Source organism: Oncorhynchus mykiss, chromosome 10, assembly GCF_013265735.2.
Source record: "Oncorhynchus mykiss isolate Arlee chromosome 10, USDA_OmykA_1.1, whole genome shotgun sequence".
Lineage (NCBI taxonomy): Eukaryota > Metazoa > Chordata > Actinopteri > Salmoniformes > Salmonidae > Oncorhynchus > Oncorhynchus mykiss.
The window spans coordinates 42,913,494-42,935,356 of NC_048574.1; the positions used below are offsets into that span (position 1 = coordinate 42,913,494).

At 44.3% G+C, this 21,863-nt stretch overlaps 1 protein-coding gene across 2 annotated transcripts in view; it reads left to right on the forward strand.

Moving 5' to 3' along the window:
* The window catches only part of LOC110533939 (ephrin-B3), a 35,661-nt gene extending 25,679 nt beyond the window's left edge, over positions 1-9,982 (forward strand). For both annotated transcript variants that reach the window (XM_036990360.1, XM_021618527.2), the window contains exons 3-5: positions 6,872-6,964; positions 7,168-7,224; positions 7,304-9,982. In XM_036990360.1, the coding sequence (XP_036846255.1) occupies positions 6,872-6,964; positions 7,168-7,224; positions 7,304-7,716 (563 nt within the window). In that variant the 3' untranslated portion in view covers positions 7,717-9,982. The remainder of the gene's footprint in view (positions 1-6,871; positions 6,965-7,167; positions 7,225-7,303) is intronic.
* The last annotated feature ends 11,881 nt before the right edge of the window (positions 9,983-21,863 follow it).

Sequence of the window (21,863 nt, forward strand, 5' to 3'; positions counted from 1 at the left end):
CAGCTTATCACCCTGAACACACCATCCCCACTGTCAAACATGGTGGTGGCAGCTTCATGGTTTGGGCCTGCTTTTCTTCAGCAGGGACAGGGAAGATGGTTAAAATTGATGGGAAGATGGATGGAGCTAAATACAGGACCATTCTGGAAGAAAACCTGATGGAGTCTGCAAAAGACCTGAGACTGGGACGGAGATTTGTCTTCCAACAAGACAATGATCCAAAACATAAAGCAAAATCTACAATGGAATGGTTCAAAAATAAACATATCCAGGTGTTAGAATGGCCAAGTCAAAGTCCAGACCTGAATCCAATCGAGAATCTGTGGAAAGAACTGAAAACTGCTGTTCACAAATGCTCTCCATCCAACCTCACTGAGCTCGAGCTGTTTTGCAAGGAGGAATGGGAAAAAATGTCAGTCTCTCGATGTGCAAAACTGATAGAGACATACCCCAAGCGACTTACAGCTGTAATCGCAGCAAAAGGTGGCGCTACAAAGTATTAACTTAAGGGGGCTGAATAATTTTGCACGCCCAATTTTTCAGTTTTTGATTTGTTAAAAAAGTTTGAAATATCCAATAAATGTCGTTCCACTTCATGATTGTGTCCCACTTGTTGTTGATTCTTCACAAAAAAATACAGTTTTATATCTTTATGTTTGAAGCCTGAAATGTGGCAAAAGGTCGCAAAGTTCAAGGGGGCCGAATACTTTCGCAAGGCACTGTAACTATGACAGACAAAATGAGGGAAAAAAATCCAGAAAATTACATTGTTGGATTTTTCATGAATTTATTTGCAAATTATGGTGGAAAATAAGTATTTGGTCAATAACAAAAGTTTATCTCAATACTTTGTCATTGCCAACAAAGGGTATATAACAGAGGTCAAATGTTTTCTGTAAGTCTTCACAAGGTTTTCACACACTGTTGCTGGTATTTTGGCCCATTCCTCCAAGCAGATCTCCTCTAGAGCAGTGATGTTTTGGGGCTGTTGCTGGGCAACCCGGACTTTCAACTCCCTCCAAAGATTTTCTATGGGGTTAAGATCTGGAGACTGGCTAGGCCACTCCAGGACCTTGAAATGCTTCTTACGAAGCCACTCCTTCGTTGCTCGGGCGGTGTGTTTGGGATCATTGTCATGCTGAAAGACCCAGCCACGTTTCATCTTCAATGCCCTTGCTGATGGAAGTAGGTTTTCACTCAAAATCTCACGATACATGGCCCCATTCATTCTTTCCTTTACACGGATCAGTCGTCCTGGTCCCTTTGCAGAAAAACAGCCCCAAAGCATGATGGTTCCACCCCCTTGCTTCACCGTAGGTATGGTGTTCTTTGGATGCAACTCAGCATTCTTTGTCCTCCAAACACGACGAGTTGAGTTTTTTACCAAAAAGTTATATTTTGGTTTCATCTGACCATATGACACTCTCCCAATCTTCTTCTGGATCATCCAAATGCTCTCTAGCAAACTTCAGACGGGCCTGGACATTAACTGGCTTAAGCAGGGGGACACGTCTGGCACTGCAGGATTTGAGTCCCTGGCGGCGTAGTGTGTTACTGATGGTAGGCTTTGTTACTTTGGTCCCAGCTCTCTGCAGGTCATTCACTAGATCCCCCCGTGTGGTTCTGGGATTTTTGCTCACCGTTCTTGTGATCATTTTGACCCCACGGTGTGGGATCTTGCGTGGAGCCCCAGATCGAGGGAGATTATCAGTGGTCTTGTATGTCTTCCATTTCCTAATAATTGCTCCCACAGTTGATTTCTTCAAACCAAGCTGCTTACCTATTGCAGATTCTCTCTTCCCAGCCTGGTGCAGGTCTACAATTTTGTTTCTGGTGTCCTTTGACAGCTCTTTGGTCTTGGCCATAGTGGAGTTTGGAGTGTGACTGTTTGAGGTTGTGGACAGGTGTCTTTTATACTGATAACAAGTTCAAACAGGTGCCATTAATACAGGTAACGAGTGGAGGACATAGGAGCCTAACAGAAGTAACAGAAGAAGTTACAGGTCTGTGAGAGCCAGAAATCTTGCTTGTTTGTAGATGACCAAATACTTATTTTCCACCATAATTTGCAAATAAAATCATTAAAAATCCTACAATGTAATTTTATGGATTTTTTTTCTCATTTTGTCTGTCATAGTTGAAGTGTACCTATGATGAACATGACAGGCCTCTCTCATCTTTTTAAGTGGGAGAACTTGCACAATTGGTGGCTGACTAAATAATTTTTTGCCCCACTGTATATCTGTTTACTATGTTAAGATGGAATAGGAGCCAATGTCTTGCACACAGTAAAAAGTATGTTACGATCAATACATCATTGCAAATGGTTTATTGTCAATCCTAAATTCATACATTTTAGCATCCTTCCACCTACTGTAACAGCCAGCCATGTGTAAAGCTTAATCTCTGTGAGCTGAGCAGAGTTTGTTTTAATGGATGTTAAAGCCTGCCACTTTTTATGTGCCCCGCAGCCACAACATAACCTTATCTGAGTCAGACATCAGAGTCCAACCCCACTATATCAACCAGGGATAGAGCAGCACTGCACTGCACTGTACTGCATGCAGCTTGGCTGAGTCATGTTTAGAACATAGCCTACACACAGACCACACCTCATTTAGAACACCAGATAACAGGCTTGTTAACAATGGGCTGATATTAGGCTACTGTACTTTACAACATACAGATTGCAGTCTAGATTTCCAACCATGTCTAGCCAAACCTATCCACTTCCCTGTAAGGGAACGTTGACTGCACGTTGACTGCTATGGCATTACGTTGGCTGCACGTTGACTGCTATGGTGCTACATTGACTGCACGTTGACTGCTATGGTGCTACATTGACTGCACGTTGACTGCTATGGCGTTACGTTGACTGCACGTTGACTGCCATGGCGTTAGTTGACTGCACGTTGACTGTTATGGAGGTACATTGACTGCACGTTGACTGCTATGGTGCTACATTGACTGCACGTTGACTGCTATGGTGCTACATTGACTGCACGTTGACTGCTATGGCGCTACATTGACTGCACGTTGACTGCTATGGCGTTGTGTTGACTGCACATTGCCTGCTATGTCATTACGTTGACTGCACTTTGACTGTTATGGCATTATGTTGACTGCACGTTGACTGCTATGTCACTACGTTGACTGCACGTTGACTGCTATGGCTTTATGTTGACTGCACGTTGACTGCTATGTCATTACGTTGACTGCACGTTGACTGCTATGGCGGTACATTGAACACACGTTGACTGCTATGTTATTACTTTAACTGCACGTTGACTGCTATGGCGTTATGTTGAATGCACGTTGACTGCTATGGCGGTACATTGAATGCACGTTGACTGCTATGTCATTACGTTGACTGCACGTTGACTGCTATGGCGTTACTTTGAATGCACGTTGACTGCTATGGCGTTACATTGAATGCACATTGACTGTTATGTCATTACGTTGACTGCACGTTGACTACTATGGCGTTACTTTGAATGCACGTTGACTGCTATGGCGTTACATTGAATGCACGTTGACTGCTATGGCGTTACATTGAATGCACATTGACTGTTATGTCATTACGTTGACTGCACGCTGACTGCTATGGCGTTACTTTGAATGCACGTTGACTGCTATGGCGTTACATTGAATGCACGTTGACTGCTATGGCGTTATGTTGAATGCACGTTGACTGCTATGGCGTTACATTGAATGCACGTTGACTGCTATGTCATTACGTTGACTGCACGCTGACTGCTATGTCATTACGTTGACTGCACGCTGACTGCTATGGCGTTACATTGACTGCATGTTGCAAGGCGCATGCCGGCAAAAAAATGCAGCAGGATATTTGAGTTCAGTGACCTCCCGTAAGACAGTGTCCCTGTTTTAACACCCTGGTGGACAGAGTGGGCGAGAGAGAGACTGCCTGCCCTGTTTACCAACTTGGCCCTAATGTAGCTTCCCAATGTGTCTGTATGTGCTGCTACTGCTGATGGAGACTGGCCAATTGGGCAGAGTGACAGCTGACGTGGGCACAACTAAAGCCTGAATCTGCTGAACTGAATTAAACTGATGTTTTCAGATTCAGAGTGTGTAATAAGAATGTCCATAGGGGGAGCATCAGGTAAGGTAAGTGTACTGCCCGCGTCTGAGTGATTGAAGCGGGGAGAACAGGTCGTGGCTTGGGTGGCTGGGGTCCCTGATGATCTACTTGGCCTTCCTGCGACACCTGGTGTAGGGCACTATGGTATTGAAGGCCGAGCTGTAGTCAATGAACAGCATCCTCACATATGCATTCCTTTCGTCCAGGTGGGTTGTTGTGTGGGGAAAAGGGTTTATGCAAGGCACAGAGATTTCTTTAATTTCACATGGGATGGGTTAAACGGGTCACGATTTAGCCCGGTTAAAGGCGGGGTAAACCCATCTTGTGGAGTTACACTCCTTGGTCAACACAGGTCAATCCCTTAGCTGCTCTCTCACTTAGAAGAGAGGGGGAGGTTTGGCAAGGGGAGGAGGGGGGGTGGGGTTGGGCTAAGTAGGTTACTCGCTGGGTCAATTTAGGATATGCCAGAGGAGAAAATACCCCCCCCCCCCTCCTCCTGTCGCTTGTCTGTGTATAAATCCTCCTCTGTTACAGAGTGGGTGTGTTTGTGTGTTAATGGGTCAGTCTTGTTTTACTTTCCCTTTTGTCTTGTGTTGGGGGTTTTTCCGAGCAACTTCCGCCTGTTTCTGTCCGTGGCTGTACATCACGCCCTCTCTCTCTCTTTCTCTCCTTCACCACAGATCATCATCTCCATTACGAGCTCCTCTTTTTCTCCTTTGCTCTTTTTCTCTGCTCTTCTTCTATGTCTCGCCCCAAACTTGGTCATCATCTCCATTACTCACTCCTCCTTGGTCATCATCTCCATTACTCACTCCTCCTTGGTCATCATCTCCATTACTCACTCCTCCTTTGTCATCATCTCCATTACTCACTCCTCCTTGGTCATCATCTCCATTACTCACTCCTCCTTGGTCATCATCTCCATTACTCACTCCTCCTTGGTCATCATCTCCATTACTCACTCCTCCTTGGTCATCATCTCCATTACTCACTCCTCCTTGGTCATCATCTCCATTACTCACTCCTCCTTGGTCATCATCTCCATTACTCACTCCTCCTTGGTCATCATCTCCATTACTCACTCCTCCTTGGTCATCATCTCTATTACTCACTCCTCCTTTGTCATCATCTCCATTACTCACTCCTCCTTGGTCATCATCTCCATTACGCACTCCTCCTTGGTCATCATCTCCATTACTCACTCCTCCTTGGTCATCATCTCCATTACTCCTCCTTGGTCATCATCTCCATTACTCACTCCTCCTTGGTCATCATCTCTATTACTCACTCCTCCTTGGTCATCATCTCCATTACTCACTCCTCCTTGGTCATCATCTCTATTACTCACTCCTCCTTGGTCATCATCTCTATTACTCACTCCTCCTTGGTCATCATCTCCATTACTCACTCCTCCTTGGTCATCATCTCCATTACTCACTCCTCCTTGGTCATCATCTCTATTACTCACTCCTCCTTGGTCATCATCTCCATTACTCACTCCTCCTTGGTCATCATCTCCATTACTCACTCCTCCTTGGTCATCATCTCCATTACTCACTCCTCCTTGGTCATCATCTCCGTTACTCACTCCTCCTTGGTCATCATCTCCGTTACTCACTCCTCCTTGGTCATCATCTCCGTTACTCACTCCTCCTTGCGTCTCTCTTCTTTCTGCTTCTCATTTAATTAACCTAACATACTTTCTGTTCTCTATCATTCCATTATTTATTGCTCTTCTGTTCTATCACTCTTTCATTTATGGTTTTTACACCTAATTGGAAGAAAAGGAGGGAGGGAGACATCTTTCCTTACATCTATACTTTACCTACTGTTGTATTTTAAAGCCTCACGCGGTAAATAGGAGGTAGAGGCTGTAGGAGGGTGTCATGTGGTGTGATTATGGCTGATGAGGGTTTAAATGGCCACTGGTCTTGGTTTGGATTAATATGACTGGGTTTGGGTTTAAAAGGTCAGGGGATGTGGCTGGGTTGTGGTGGTCAGTGTGTCTGGGGTGTTGTGTGCGTGATATGGCTGTGGCTTCGGGTTTATAGTGTGTCTAATAGAACATGGCTGTGTCTTTGTGTTCACAGTGTGTCTGATAGAACATGGCTGTGTCTTTGGGTTCACAGTGTGTCTGATAGAACATGGCTGTGGCTTTGGTTTCACAGTGTGTCTGATAGAACATGGCTGTGGCTTTGGGTTCACAGTGTGTCTGATAGAACATGGCTGTGGCTTTGGGTTCACAGTGTGTCTGATAGAACATGGCTGTGTCTTTGGGTTCACAGTGTGTCTGATAGAACATGGCTGTGTCTTTGGGTTCACAGTGTGTCTGATAGAACATGGCTGTGTCTTTGGGTTTAATGTGTCTCATAGAACATGGCTTCTGGCTTCCTGCTTAGACCTTGTCCCCCTGACCAGAAGGCCCAGCTGTGCCATGGTTTTGTGTGTGTGTGTGTGTGTGTGTGTGTGTGTGTGTGTGTGTGTGTGTCTGTGTGTGTGTGTGTGAGCTTGCCTGATGTTACGTGTTGAAGTGTGTCACGTTACAGAGTGTGTAAGTGTGGTTTCAGAATATATGTATGAATGTATGTATTACCATGTGTGAAAAAAAGATGGGAATAATTTGAGGGCTTTTGACTCCATGTAGTTTGCTGCTGAGGTAATCCAACCTGACAATATTTGCTTCAACTGCATAGTTTGACATGTGTGTGGGATAGTGTTAGGTATCTCTCTAACAGTAGTCTTCCACTCCTCCTCTTCCTCTCTTAGCTACCTCTGATGGGACGAGGCAGGGGCTGGACAGCACGAGAGGAGGAGTGTGTGTGACACGAGGGATGAAGGTGATTCTCAAAGTGGGACAGAGTGAGTATCTTCACCATCCTTACTGTTAAATATATATATTCTCTTTGATTTGCTGTAATTAGTCTTTCAATAGTAATCATCCTCGTATAAATTCATCTGCATGGGGTCTGGCATATTCTTGTACAGATTTTGTAACAATATTCATGAAACTGTGCTATGTAATGTTGTTCACAACCCTAAAGAAACTGTGGGATTTCCCATAGATGCATATGGCCTCCCACCCAAACCCAAACCAGACTCAAACCGCTTCCACCCCAAAGGTACAGTACTCTCCTCACTGGTTTAATGATACAGTATCTACAGTATTAGTCATTGATCCTAACCCCTCTTCCCTAACAGGGAACGGTACCACGCCCAAGGCTGGTGGAGAGGGCGGGGGGAACAACCCTTTACCTTCCTCTAACGTGGCGGTGATCACTGGAGCGGCAGGGGGCGGAGCCTTCCTCCTCATCGTGACGTCTGTCGTCTGTGTGGTGTGTTACCGCTGGCGACAGAACAAGCACTCTGAGACCCATCACCCCACCCTGACCCTGACCACCCTAACCCCCAAGAGGGGCAGCAACAACGGGGCCGGCTCCTCCGCCGGAGGAAACAACGGCTCGGAGCCCAGTGACATCATCATCCCGCTGCGGACTTCAGACCAGGCTTACTGCCCGCACTACGAGAAGGTGAGCGGGGACTACGGTCACCCCGTCTACATCGTCCAGGAGATGCCCCCCCAGAGCCCAGCCAACATCTACTACAAAGTATGAGGGAGACATCTAGACGGCCCAGCTGGCATAGACGCAGTATCCACAAATAGACTGCTGTTTTCAACGTAGAAATCCAACTGTCCCTCTAGCTCCCTCCACACCCTTATCCTCCCACCTCCCTCTCTATGACTGACTGTCGGGATGGCTACCCTCACCCTCCTGCCCTATGGACTGTACTGTACAGTGGCCTGCCACTGTGGATGGATGGGGGGGGGGGGGGTGTATTGGTGGGGGTAGGACCTCTTCCCTGCTTTGAACCCTGTGATTGGGTCCATGAGGCCTGGGCATGAGGGCCATTAAACTGGTGGACTCACAGTGGCAGCGGCTCAGTGTCGCCTCTCACTCAAAGTGAGAGCTGACACTAGATATGAAATGTCAAAACTTTTCAAATGGTTAGTCTGTGTGTGTGTGTATATTTGCGTGAGTGAACGTGTTTTTGTGTGCGTGCGCACGTACGCACAAGCAGTACGTCTGCTCGTGTGTGGTGCGTGATAACTTTTGTTTTCGGGGTATGTCAGTCTTAAAACCAAAACCACACAAGCAAATATCAAAGCAAGATTTCTACCCACGGTCATCCTTTACAGATGACATAATATAATGATTTCCTAACTCGTTTGTAGATATTTCAGTTCAGATTTCTGTTAGGCACTGTTTTCTTGTCAGTGTTGTATGTTCTCTGTTTTGGAGTCTAGATGAGATCTAGGTACTGGTATTTAGGATTGTGTTTTGTGTTCGTCTTCGAAATGAAGGATCTACTCTTCCTTTATCCCATCCTCTCACTCACTCTACAATGCCTTAGCATTGAAATAGTTCACTTTTCTGTATATAAAGTTTCACAGAGGAAGGAGGAGAACAGCACAAAGAGGTGTACTCAAGAAGAGGAAGAGTATTGGCAACGTGTTTGAACAGACGAACCCACAAACACTGTGATTCTCCCATACTGTACACACAGCTACACACACACACATCCACACACAGCTACAGAAACCTTTTAACCCCACTGTGTTGTTTATGTTGCTCCTCTGTGACTGGTGAAAGTGTCTTTTTTCGAGACAAATGATCTGTTTGGTTTTGTGGCAGCTGCAGTCTCTTTTCATTCCCCACAATGCATTGGTAGCTGATGACCAACGGTTGGCTGGCTGAGGAGAGGAATGCAGCAAGTAAAGAAAGTGAAAAGGTCAGAGGTCATCGTTGAAATGCCACAGACGACAGTCAACATATATAGCACCATGGTGGAGTCCATGCCAATGTGACTTAGAACATCCTTTGTCTACGGGACCGTTTCAACACAATGTGCTATGGAGGAAATGTCTTACACGCTGGCTTTACAAACTCAGTCCTCGAGTCTCAGGACCACATCTCATACACAGAAATAGATGTATTGTTTGATGTTTTCATACAAACTAATGGATTCCTATTGCCGTTTTTATGTAGTGTGATGACTTCTAGGATGTTGAGGTCTGTAGTCAGAGTGTTGGAGGAAGTGACGGAGTGATCGGAAACATCACAGATCAGTCCAGCTCCGGCTGGGTCTGACACCTCTCTGGGACATTTCATCACTCTGGGTCTGACACCTGTCTGGGTCTGACACCTGTCTGGGTCTGACACCTGTCTGGGTCTGACACCTCTCTGGGACATTTCATCACTCTGGGACATTCTGGACCTCATACTTACATCACAACTCTTCGACAACATTGGACTCTGATTGGACAACAAAGCAACAGCACACTACCTGAGACATGGCGGCAGACGCCTCTGATAAGAAAGTGATTTTCTGGGTGCTAGAATAAACATGTCCTGTCCTTGTGTACCCTTCAAGACATTCTGCTTTTAGTTCTCTACCAGGGACCAGCTGGACTTAAGGCCAGTGTAATTCTGTGTCCCATTCTACCGAATTCTGTGTACCATTTGCCATAGTGTTTCATTTGTCTTTCTCAACTACTATTTTCCACTCAGTCATTTTGTGCCAATAACCTCATCCAGAGGAGGGGGCCCTGCTTTTCAGAACTGAGGAGAGATGGATCAGGTGTTGGTGAGACAAGGGATGAGACAATGGTTTGATGTGGTAGGCAGATGGATAAGGAGACCTTTTTGAGATCGATGAGACTGAATGTTGAGACTTTGCAGGACACTATAAGATGGTTTATGTTGCCTCCCCAGGGTCTCTGCTCTCCTGTCCCTTCCCAATCATCTCTTTCCAGACGTACATTCCAGTTTTTTTTTTTGGGGGGGGGGGGGGGGGGGGAATTACATAAAAACCTAAGTATGTTATAAAATCATTGCGTCTCAAGTGTGTTTCTTTGAGTGTTCATGTTGACACAGGTGTGTTCTTCTGAGGCTCCTGTTCCCTCCTCTCACACTGCATCTGTTTCAGAATAACACGCGCACACAGTTCTAACCGCTTGTTTGATCCGCAGTCTCATTTGGTTGGTTGCTGCTAGGCAATACGGGAATTTGAATTGTCCAATGCCTTATTTTTCCCTTACCCTTTGTGTACGTGTATGCATCCTTCTCTTCGTCTCTCCTTGTACCCACATGAAAAAAATAACATGGTCTAAAAACTGTATTACTCTCTTTAACGTACTATGGGATTCACTGTAGTATTACTCTCTTTAACGTACTATGGTATTCACTGTAGTATTACTATATTTACGTACTATGGGATTCACTGTAGTATTACTCTCTTTAACGTACTATGGTATTCACTGTAGTATTACTATATTTACGTACTATGGTATTCACTGTAGTATTACTATATTTACGTACTATGGTATTCACTGTAGTATTACTATATTTACGTACTATGGTATTCACTGTAGTATTACTCTCTTTAACGTACTATGGTATTCACTGTAGTATTACTCTCTTTAACGTACTATGGTATTCACTGTAGTATTACTATATTTACGTACTATGGTATTCACTGTAGTATTACTACATTTACGTACTATGGTATTCACTGTAGTATTACTATATTTACGTACTATGGTATTCACTGTAGTATTACTATATTTACGTACTATGGTATTCACTGTAGTATTACTATATTTACGTACTATGGGATTCACTGTAGTATTACTCTCTTTAACGTACTATGGTATTCACTGTAGTATTACTATATTTACGTACTATGGTATTCACTGTAGTATTACTATATTTACGTACTATGGTATTCACTGTAGTATTACTATATTTACGTACTATGGGATTCACTGTAGTATTACTATATTTACGTACTATGGGATTCACTGTAGTATTACTCTCTTTAACGTACTATGGTATTCACTGTAGTATTACTATATTTACCTACTATGGTATTCACTGTAGTATTACTACATTTACGTACTATGGTATTCACTGTAGTATTACTACATTTACGTACTATGGAATTGACTGTAGTGTTTTTGCGGACACGACTAGTGTTTTTGCGGACTTCACGGTAGTATTCACTATAGTATTTTGTGGACATGACTAGTATACTGTAGTATTTTTGCAGACATGACTGTAAAAACACCTGCCGGATAGGGTTAGCTAAAATGGCACCACCAGACAACGCCAGTTACTGTTCAGTGAGGGGAACACCTCAACCAGAACATATGACAGGTTCGTGACAGGCCACCCATTGAGTTGGGTGAGTTTTGAAAAATGCAACGGACCAGACAACACCCGAGCCAAAATATAGCATTTCTATCACAATAGTAACAAACGTTAGAAAAGGTTCTAGGCCCATTGAAGGGAAATAGTACAGAGGCAAATACAAAGAACATGCAATGTTTATTCAAGCCTAGAAGATTAGGTTTGCTTATTTGACAGATAAATAACACACATGAGAGTACACCAAAATAACTTAAATTGTTACTTTCACTAGATAGCTTTCTGAAATACAGTGTTTTCGCAGAGATTCAGCTGACCATGTTCACAAAATGACAAGCAATACTGTACTATTGATGGGAGGAAATAACAGTAACCTCTGCATTTACGTAAATAGATATTTTAGAAATACAAATGACTTTACCTAAAGTGCCCTTATTGCAGGGTGATACCAATAAAGTGCCTGGACCTCGAACCAGCAAAGCCTCTCCAAACAAACTGAAACCCAAAGGACATTATTGCAGTGGCGAACATCTTGAACATTTTTACACATGAATAATCTCACTGATAGTCAAACTCAACGCATACCATTCAGAACAAAATCGACCACACCCCCAAAACATTTCTTCAAGTCAGTCTGGTCACAAAATGGTTGCTCACAGAATTAAAAAAAATACTCATGCGCGCACAGACACACACACACACCACACAACCAAGGATTGCTTTTATACATTTCCTGCATGTCCTCCCTTGCCCAGGGAAACACTGACCAAAACGTTGGTTCCTAGACTAGATTTAGATTATTATTATACATTATCATCTACTGTGGGACTCCAGTTAAAGAGCAGGTGGAGGTAGAGATGATTATTATACATTATCATCTACTGTGGGACTCCAGTTAAAGAGCAGGTGGAGGTAGAGATGATTATTATACATTATCATCTACTGTGGGACTCCAGTTAAAGATCAGGTGGAGGTAGAGATGCAGTTCAGTTTAAGAGTTTATAGATTCAGGACATGGAGAGGATTCAGTGCCTTAATAAGAAAGTATTCCTACCCCTTGACCTATTCCATGTTTTGTTGTGTTACAGCCTGAATTCAAAATGGATTAAATAGATTTTAAATAGCCTTGCTGAAGCACCCCCAGATCATCACCGATCCTCCACCAAATGTCACAGTGGTTGTGAGACCTGGAGAGGCCTACAAGCCACAGTGTCTCGCACCTACTGTGAAATTTGGTGGAGGATCTGTGATGACACCCCCCACGGTGCTTCAGCGAGGCTGGAATCAGGCAGATTTGTCTTTGTGAAGGACGCATGAATCAAGCCACGTACAAGGTTGTCCTGGAAGAAAACTTGCTTCCTTCTGTTCTGACAATGTTCCCAAACTCTGAGGATAGTTTTTTCCAGCAGGACAATGCTCCATGCCACACAGCCAGGTCAATCAAGGTGTGGATGGAGGACCACCAGATCAAGACTGTCATGGCCAGACCAATCTCCAGACCTGAACCCCATTGAAAACCTCTGGAATGTGATCAAGAGGAAGATTGATGGTCACAAGCCATCAAACAAAGCCGAGCTGCTTGAATTTTTGCTCAGGAGTGACATAAAGTCCCCCAACATCAATGTGAAAGACTGGTGGAGAGCATGCCAAGACGCATGAAAGCTGTGATTGAAAATCAGGGTTATTCCACCAAATATTGATTTCTAAACTCTTCCTAAGTTAAAACATTAGTATTGTGTTGTTTAAAAATGAATATGTACAGTGGGGAGAACAAGTATTTGATACACAGCCGATTTTGCAGGTTTCCCTACTTACAAAGCATGTAGAGGTCTGTAATTCCAGAAAATCCCATTGTATGATTTTAAAGCAATTCATTTGCATTTTATTGCATGACATATTACTCCAGTGCTAGCCTCCCTACACTGGCTACCTGTTAAGGCAAGGGCTGATTTCAAGGTTTTACTGCTAACCTACAAAGCATTACATGGGCTTGCTCCTACCTATCTCTCTGATTTGGTCCTGCAGTACATACCTACACGTACGCTACGGTCACAAGATGCAGGCCTCCTAATTGTCCCTAGAATTTCTAAGCAAACAGCTGGAGGCAGGGTTTTCTCCTATAGAGCTCCATTTTTATGGAATGGTCTGTCTACCCATGTGAGAGACGCAGACTCTCGCAGTCTCAACTTTTAAGTCTTTACAGGAGACTCATCTCTTCAGTGGGTCAAATGATTGAGTGTAGTCTGGCCCAGGAGTTTGAAGGTGAACGGAAAGGCTCTGGAGCAACGAACCGCCCTTGCTGTCTCTGCCTGGCCGGTTCCCCTCTTTCCACTGGGATTCTCTGCCTCTAACCCTATTACAGGTGCTGAGTCACTGGCTTACTGGTGCTCTTTCATGCCGTCCCTAGGAGGGATGCGTCACTTGAGTGGGTTGAGTCACTGATGTGATCTTCCTGTCTGGGTTGGCGCCCCCCCCCCCTTGGGTTGTGCCGTGGCGGAGATCTTTGTGGGCTATACTCGGCCTTGTCTTAGGATGGTAAGTTGGTGGTTGATGATATCCCTCTAGTGGTGTGGGGGCTGTGCTTTGGCAAAGTGGATGGGGTTATATCCTTCCTGTTTGGCCCTGTCCGGGGATATCATCGGTTGGGGCCACAGTGTCTCCTGACCACTCCTGCCTCAGCTTCCAGTATTTATGCTGCAGTAGTTTATGTGTCGGGGGGCTAGGGTCAGTTTGTTATATCTGGAGTACTTCTCCTGTCTTATCCGGTGTCCTGTGTGAATTTAAGTATGCTCTCTCTAATTCTCTCTTTCTCTCTTTCTTTCTTTCTCTCGGAGGACCTGAGCCCTAGGACCATGCCTCAGGACTACCTGGCATGATGACTCCTTGCTGTCCCCAGTCCACCTGGCCGTGCTGCTGCTCCAGTTTCAACTGTTCTGCCTGCGGCTATGGAATCCTGACCTGTTCACCGGATGTGCTACCTGTCCCAGACCTGCTGTTTTCAAATCTCTAGAGACAGCAGGAGTGGTAGAGATACTCTTAATGATCAGCTTTGAAAAGCCAACTGACATTTACTCCTGAGGTGCTGACTTGTTGCACCCTCCACAACTACTGTAATTATTATTATTTGACCATGCTGGTCATTTATGAACATTTGAACATCTTGGCCATGTTCTGTTATAATCTCCAACCGACACAGCCAGAAGAGGACTGGCCACCCCTCATAGCCTGGTTCCTCTCTAGGTTTCTTCCTAGGTTTTGGCCATTCTATGGAGTTTTTCCCACCCACTGTGCTTCTACACCTGCATTGCTTGCTGTTTGGGGTTTTAGGCTGGGTTTCTGTTCAGCAGTTTGAGATATCAGCAGATGTACGAAGGGCTATATAAACAAATTTGATTTGATTTTGAACTATTAAAGACTACCAGAACCAACTGGAACCAACTGGATTCTCCAATTACAATGAAGACAAAATACAAACCCTCCAACCCAAAAAAGGCCTATGGGGTTGATGGTATCCTAAATTAAATTATAAAATATACAGACCACAAATTCCAATTGGTTATACTTAAACTCTTTAACATCATCCTCAGCTCTGGCATATTCCCCAATATTTGTAACCAAGGACTGATCACCCCAATCCAGAAAATTGGAGACAAATTTGACCCAATAACTACTGTGGGATATGCGTCAACAGTAACCTTGGGAAACCCCTCTGCATTATCATTAACAGCAGACTTGTACATTTCCTCAATGAAAACAATGTACTGAGCAAATGTCAAATTTGCTTTTTACCAAATTTCCGTGTGACAGATCACATATTCACCCCGCACACCCTGATTGACAAACAAAGTAAAGTATTCTCATGCTTTGTTGATTTTTGAAAAAGCGTTCGACTCAATTTGGCACGAGGGCCTTCTATACAAATCGATGGAAAGTGGTGTTGGGTGGGTGGGGGGGACACATACAACATGATAAAATCCATGAAACAACAAGTGTGTGGTTAAAATTGGCAAAAAACACACATTTCTTTCCACAGGGCCGTGGGGTGAGACAGGGATGCAGCTTAAGCCCCACACTCTTCAACATTGATATCAACGAATTGGCGAGGGCACTAGAACAGTCTGCAGCACCCGGCCCCACTCTACTTTATTCTGAAGTCAAATGTCAACTGTTTGCTGATGATCAGGTGCTTCTGTCCCCAACCAATGAGGGCCTACAGCAGCACCTAGATCTTCTGCATATATTCTGTCAGACCTGGGCCCTGACAGTAAATCTCAGTAAGACAAAAATCATGGTGTCCTAAAAAAGGTCCAGTTCCCAGGACCACGAATACAAATTCCGTGCGGTAGCAGAGAAAACAGTCTATGACTGATGCTGAGCAGTTACCATACCAGGCAGTGATGCAACCGGTCAGGATGCTCTCGATGGTGCAGCTGTATAACTTTTTGCGGATCTGGGGATCCGTGCCAAATCTTTTTAGTCTCCTGAGGGGGAAAAGGTTATGTCGTGCTTCATGATTGTCTTGGTGTGTTTGGACCATGATAGTTTATTGGTGATGTGGACACTAAAGAACTTGAAACTCTCAACCCGCTCCACTACAGCCCCTTTGATGTTAATGGGGGCCTGTTCGGCCTGCCTTTTCCTGTAGTCCACGAACAGCTCCTTTGTCTTGATCACATTGAGGGAGAGGTTGTTGTCCTTGCACCACACTGCCAGTTCTCTGACCTCCTCCCTATAGGCTGTCTCTTCTTTGTCGGTGATCAGGCCTGCCACTGGGTGTAACAGTATACCTTCTGCCCCTCTCCTCGCCCCAACCTGGGCTCGAACCAGGGACCATCTGCACACATCAACAGTCACCCTCGAAGCATCGTTACCCATCGCTCCACAAGTGCCGCGCTCCTTGCAGAGCAAGGGGAACCACTACTTCACGGTCTCAAAGCGAGTGACGTCACCGATTGAAACGCTATTAGCATGCACCACCGCTAACTAGCTAGCCATTTCACATCGGTTACATGAGCGCTATCACACAGTTATCCAGAACAGATGGTGCTCTCGTGCATGATTCAGTGTTGCTTGCCTCGTCTGGTAGGCTCGTGTCACTGGGCAGCTCGTGTCTGGGTTTCCCTTTGTAGACCGTAATAGTTTCAAGCCCTGCCACATACATGGAGTGTCAGAGCCGGTGTAGTAGGATTCAACCATAATCCTGTATTGACTCTTTGCTTGTTTGATGGTTTGTCTGAGGGCATAGCAGGATTTCTTATAAGCATCCGGATTAGTGTCCCGCTCCTTGAAAGCGGCAGCTCTAGTATTTATCTCGTTGCGGATGTTGCCTGTAATCCATGGCTTCTAGTTGGGATATGTACGTACGGTCACTGTGGGGACGACGTCATCGATTAACTTATTGATGAAGCCAATGACTGAGGTGGTGTACTCCTCAATGCCTCAATCCCCACTCGGGGACTCACGAGAGGAAAGTTACTATAGATATTGCAGGAGTTTCCCCTTGAAATCATACATGTCCATGGTAAGGACAATTTGGTTGCTGATTGTCTTACGAGGGTGGGCAGTCAATTCGTTTTTTTGCATTTAGCAAGTTGTTGCCGTTGCTCAATTTGTTTTTTGACTGCATGTTTTGCCATGTTGGAGATTAGTATTGTTTTGGTTGCGCTAGTTCCAGGAGGATGAGAGTTTTAGAAAAATACATTATTTTACCCGTTTCTCAAAACTGAGTTTTAGGTAACTATAAAAATTCAAAAGGCTCTCGCAAATCTGAGCTATCTTTTATGCAGGTGCATCGTCAGAGCTGATGAAGGCATTGAGGCCAATACGTAATTCTTATTAAAGAGCAGTTATACTATCAAGAAGAGTGTGCTGGTCTCTTCTTTTATTCTCATTTTAGGCAACTATATATTTTTTTTCAAGTAAAGTGCGTTTTGTCTTATATTTAATTGTTGACAGCCATTGGAGAACACAATGCCTTTAAGTTGGTTATGTTGTGCAATGGAAGTTGTTTTCTGTTGGTGGTGATCAAAAAATATAGGATATATTTGTTGTCTTAGGGGGAAGGTGTTACATGTTTTCGTTTTTCCATTTATGTTTTGAGGTTGGACTTTAGCATGTATGGCTCGTCAGCCCGGAGGACCCACCGATTGGTGTCACCTCGTTGGTCAGTATGCGTTACACATGTGCTGGTTGCCATCTCGTTAGTGTGATGGTGTTTCACCTGTGCTGGCCCAGGTGCTATTTAAGAGTGACTGGCCCTGTGCTCCAGTTGTCTTTAGAGATGTGGAGGGTTAATACCTTTAGTTGGTGAGGCTTAACTTAATTTCAAGACAAACAAGCCTTTAGCTTTTCTTCCCTGTTTTTGTTTTGCTCCACCTTTTTCCATTTGGTTTGGTGTGTGTTTTTCATTTTTTTGCTTCGTTTTGGGCAAATTTATTGGGTGCTCATGGTGGATATCTTTTTGGTTCCAGTTTTGGTTGCTAGTCAACTTTCAGTTAACACCCACATGAGTCTTTTAGAACCCCTCCTAAAACCACACCTGTTTAGTGTTGGTTGCCAGTGGCTCTTTGTTGCTCTGTTTAAGCAACATTTTTGGTTTTCTTGCTGGGAAATGTAACAAACCTGCCAAGAATGCCCTCCCCCGCATCCACATTGAATTTTGTGTTGAGATTGAAAACCAACTGGCAGTTCCTTTTGACTTCACCAGTATGAATCATCAATCAGACAACCAATACATACCCAGATAGTGGCTTGCTCTACTCAGTCATCAATATGCTAGGTATTTGAAATGAGCCTCTGTGATGTCTGAGTTGAGCAAGCCACTATCTTGGTACGTATTATTGGTTTCTGGTAATGCATGAAAGGAACTGCCAGTTGGCCATTAGTCTTTGTACAGAATTCCATGCTTAGTGACATAGATACGTGGGAGGGCACTTGCGGCAGTTGTGCCCTCTATTTAACTCTATGGAAATGTTTTTAGATGGACAGGTTTGAAGGTGTCTCCTTTCAATCCGGGTCTTCAAACCGACAGAGCTGAGGAGTTGTGCACGTCAAACACACAGCATGCGTCCTTAATGAGTACAAGTCTTATCTTATAAAAGATGAGTACTCCCAAACCATTGTTTTCTATAGTTGATATCAGCTGCTAATAGCTGTGACATGCTAATGTCTAAACATTTTGAGTGTATTGCACTGTTCTCTTCGGTGCTTGTACTGTAAATGGGCACATGTTAGTTGCACTTGTGCATTGCCTTTGTTACGCTAAGTAGGCCTGCTGTATGGCTATGCTTGCTACTTTTGTTAAGATGGCAGGCAATCACTATATAGCAGTGGATAAATTGGCGTACTATAGCAAGGTGCAGGCAGCACCTTTCTGGCCATTCATTGTTAACTGCTGTTTATGCCTAAGTTTAACCAGTAATATGCTTATTGAAAATCTGTTGACGTAGATATTTTGCCATAACAGCCGCTGTATTATGCATGTCACTTATTGTTTGCACCTCTCTACTTTTAGACAAACCATACAAAGCCAATGAAGTCTCAATTCAAGATGAGTTGTGTCTGTCAATCCCTGCCATGTACCTTCTCCATTACCTGACTCTTAAACTGAACTGCATCTCTGCCTGCTCTTTAGCTGGGGTCCTACAGTAGGTGGACATCACTTAAACTTCAAACAGTTAGACTCTTGTAACTGAAGAAAATTGACAGGCTACGAACTCAAGTTTTGGTTGGTGTTTCCCTGGGCATGGGGGGACATGCAGGAAATTTACAAAGGTCCTGCGTGTGAATAGGTTGTATGGCATCCTTGCTTTTGGTTTATTTCTGTGTGTAACCATTTTGACTGCTTTGAAGAAATGTTTGGAGTGTGGTCGATTGCTCTGAATGTGTTGCGTTTAGCCATCCGTTTATTAATGTGATACTATTCAAGATGTTCTTCATGTAAAGCCACTGCATTGTCCTTTTGTTTGAGGAGGCTTTGCTGGTTTGATATCCAGGCATTTTTTTGGCATCACCCTCCAAAAGGAAAGTACATTGTGTTTCTAAAATAACCAATGTATTCAAATGGGTGACTGTCTTTACTACCATCAGAAGTACAGTATTTGTTTTGGTCATCTTGAGAACTTCAGCTGAATCCATGAAACATTGTATTTCGGAAAGCTGTCTCGTGGATGCAACAGATTGAAGTCATTTTGGTATACTCTTAATGTGGGCTGATCTGTCAAACAAGCTAATCGAAAGTTTAAACGTTGCGTGTTCATCTGTCTCTGTACTGTTTCCTGTTAATGGTCCTCGAACCTGTGTAACATTTAGATATTACAATTGTAAAGTTATTTCGGCAGGGTAGCCTAGTGGTTAGAGCGTTGGACTAGTAACCGGAAGGTTGCAAGTTCAAACCCCCGAGCTGACAAGGTACAAATCTGTCGTTCTGCCCCTGAACAGGCAGTTAACCCACTGTTCCTAGGCCGTCATTGAAATTAAGAATTTGTTCTTAACTGACTTGCCTAGTTAAATAAAGGTAAAATAAAAAAGAATGGTTAAGGTGTTGACTGTTTGTTGATTAGAGTCAACTGTTCTGAGCGCCGCAAAGTTTATTTGAAACGTGCGCAGAATACAGGTGTAGACCTTACAGTGAAATGCCTACTGGCTCTAACCAACAGTGCAATTTTTAAGTAAAAAAAAAGGTATTAGGTGAACAATTAGCATAGAAATAACAACCGTAAAAAAAGACAGTGACGAATAACAGCGAGCCTATATACAAGCACCAGTTAGTGAGGCTGATTGAGATGGTATGTAGGTATGGCTAAAGTGACTGCATATATGCTAAACAGAGTGTCGCGTAAAAGAGGGGGTGGCAGGAAACAATGCAGATTGTGCGGGGGCACCGGTTAGTTGAGGTAGTATGTACTTGAATGTCTAGTTTAAAGTGACTGCATATGATAAACAGAGAAGCAGCAGCGTGAAAGGTGGGGTTGGGGGGCCACTTGATTACCTGTTCAGGAGTCTTATGGCTTGGGGGTAAAAACTGTTGAGAAGCCTTTTGGTCCTAGACTTGGCACTCCGGTACAGCTTGCAATGTGGTAGTGGAGAGAACAGTCTATGGCTGGGTTCGTTTACTATATTTATGGCCTTCCTCTGACACGGCCTGGTGTAGAGGTCCTGGATGACAGGTAGTTTAGCCCCAGTGATGTACTTGGCCATACGCACTACCCTCTAGTGGCTTGTGGTCAGAGGCCGAGCAGTTGACGTACCAGGCAATGATGCAACCAGTCAGGATGCTCTCGATGTTGAAGCTGTAGAACCTTTTGAGGATCTGAGGACCAATACCAAATCTTTTTAGTTTCCTGAGGGGGAATAGGCTTCTTCGTGCCCTCTTCACGACTGTCTTGGTGTATTTGGACCATTCTAGTTTGTTGGTGATGTTGACACTAAGGAACTTGAAGCTCTCAACCTGCTCCACTACAGCCTATCGGTGAGAATGGGGGCGTGCTCAGTCCTTTTCCTGTAGTCCACAATCATCTCCTTAGTCTTGGTTACGTTGAGGAATAGGTTGTTATTCTGCACCACCCGGCCAGGTCTCTGACCTCCCTATAGGCTGTCTTGTCGGTGATCAGGCCTACCACTGTTGTCATCTGCAAACTTAATGATGGTGTTGGAGTCGTGCCTGAGCTTTGAGGGTACTATGGTGTTGAACGATGAACTGTAGTCAATGAATAGCATTCTCACGTAGGTGTTCTTATTGTCCAGGTGGGAAAGGGCAGTGTGGAGTGCAATAGAGATTGCATCATCTGTGGATCTGTTTGGGTGGTATGCAAATTGGAATGGGTCTAGGGTATCTGGCATAATGGTGTTGATGTGAGCTATGACCAGCCTTTCAAAGCACTTCATGGCTATGGACGTGAGTGCTACGGGTCTGTAGTCATTTAGGCAGGTTATCTTAGTGTTCTTGGGCACAGGGACTATGGTGGTCTGCTTGAAACATGTTGGTATTACAGACTCAATCAATACGTGATTTAGCTCATCTGTTAGGCTCGTGTCACTGGGTAGCTCGCGGCTGTGCTTCCCTTTGTAGTATGTAACAGTTTGCAAGCCCTGCCACATAAGACGAGCATCGGAGCCGGTGTAGTACGATTCAATCTTAGCCCTGTATTGACGCTTTGCCTGTTTGATGGTTCGTCGGAGGACATAGCAGGATTTCTTAAAAGCGGCAGCTCTACCCTTAAGCTCAGTGCGCATGTTGCCTGTAATCCATGGCTTCTGGTTGGGGTATGTATGTACGGTCACTGTGGGGACAACGTCCTCGATGTACTTATTGATAAAGCCAGTGACTGATGTCATCGGAAGAATCCCGGAACATGTTCCAGTCTGTGATAGCAAAACAGTCCTGTAGTTTAGCATCTGCTTCATCTGACCACTTTTTTAGTCACTCACTGGTGCTTCCAGCTTTAATTTTTGCTTGTAAGCAGGAATCAGGAGGATAGAATTGTGGTCAGATTTACCAAATAGTGGGCGAGGGAGAGTTTTGTACACTTCTCTGTGTGTGGTGTACAGGTGAT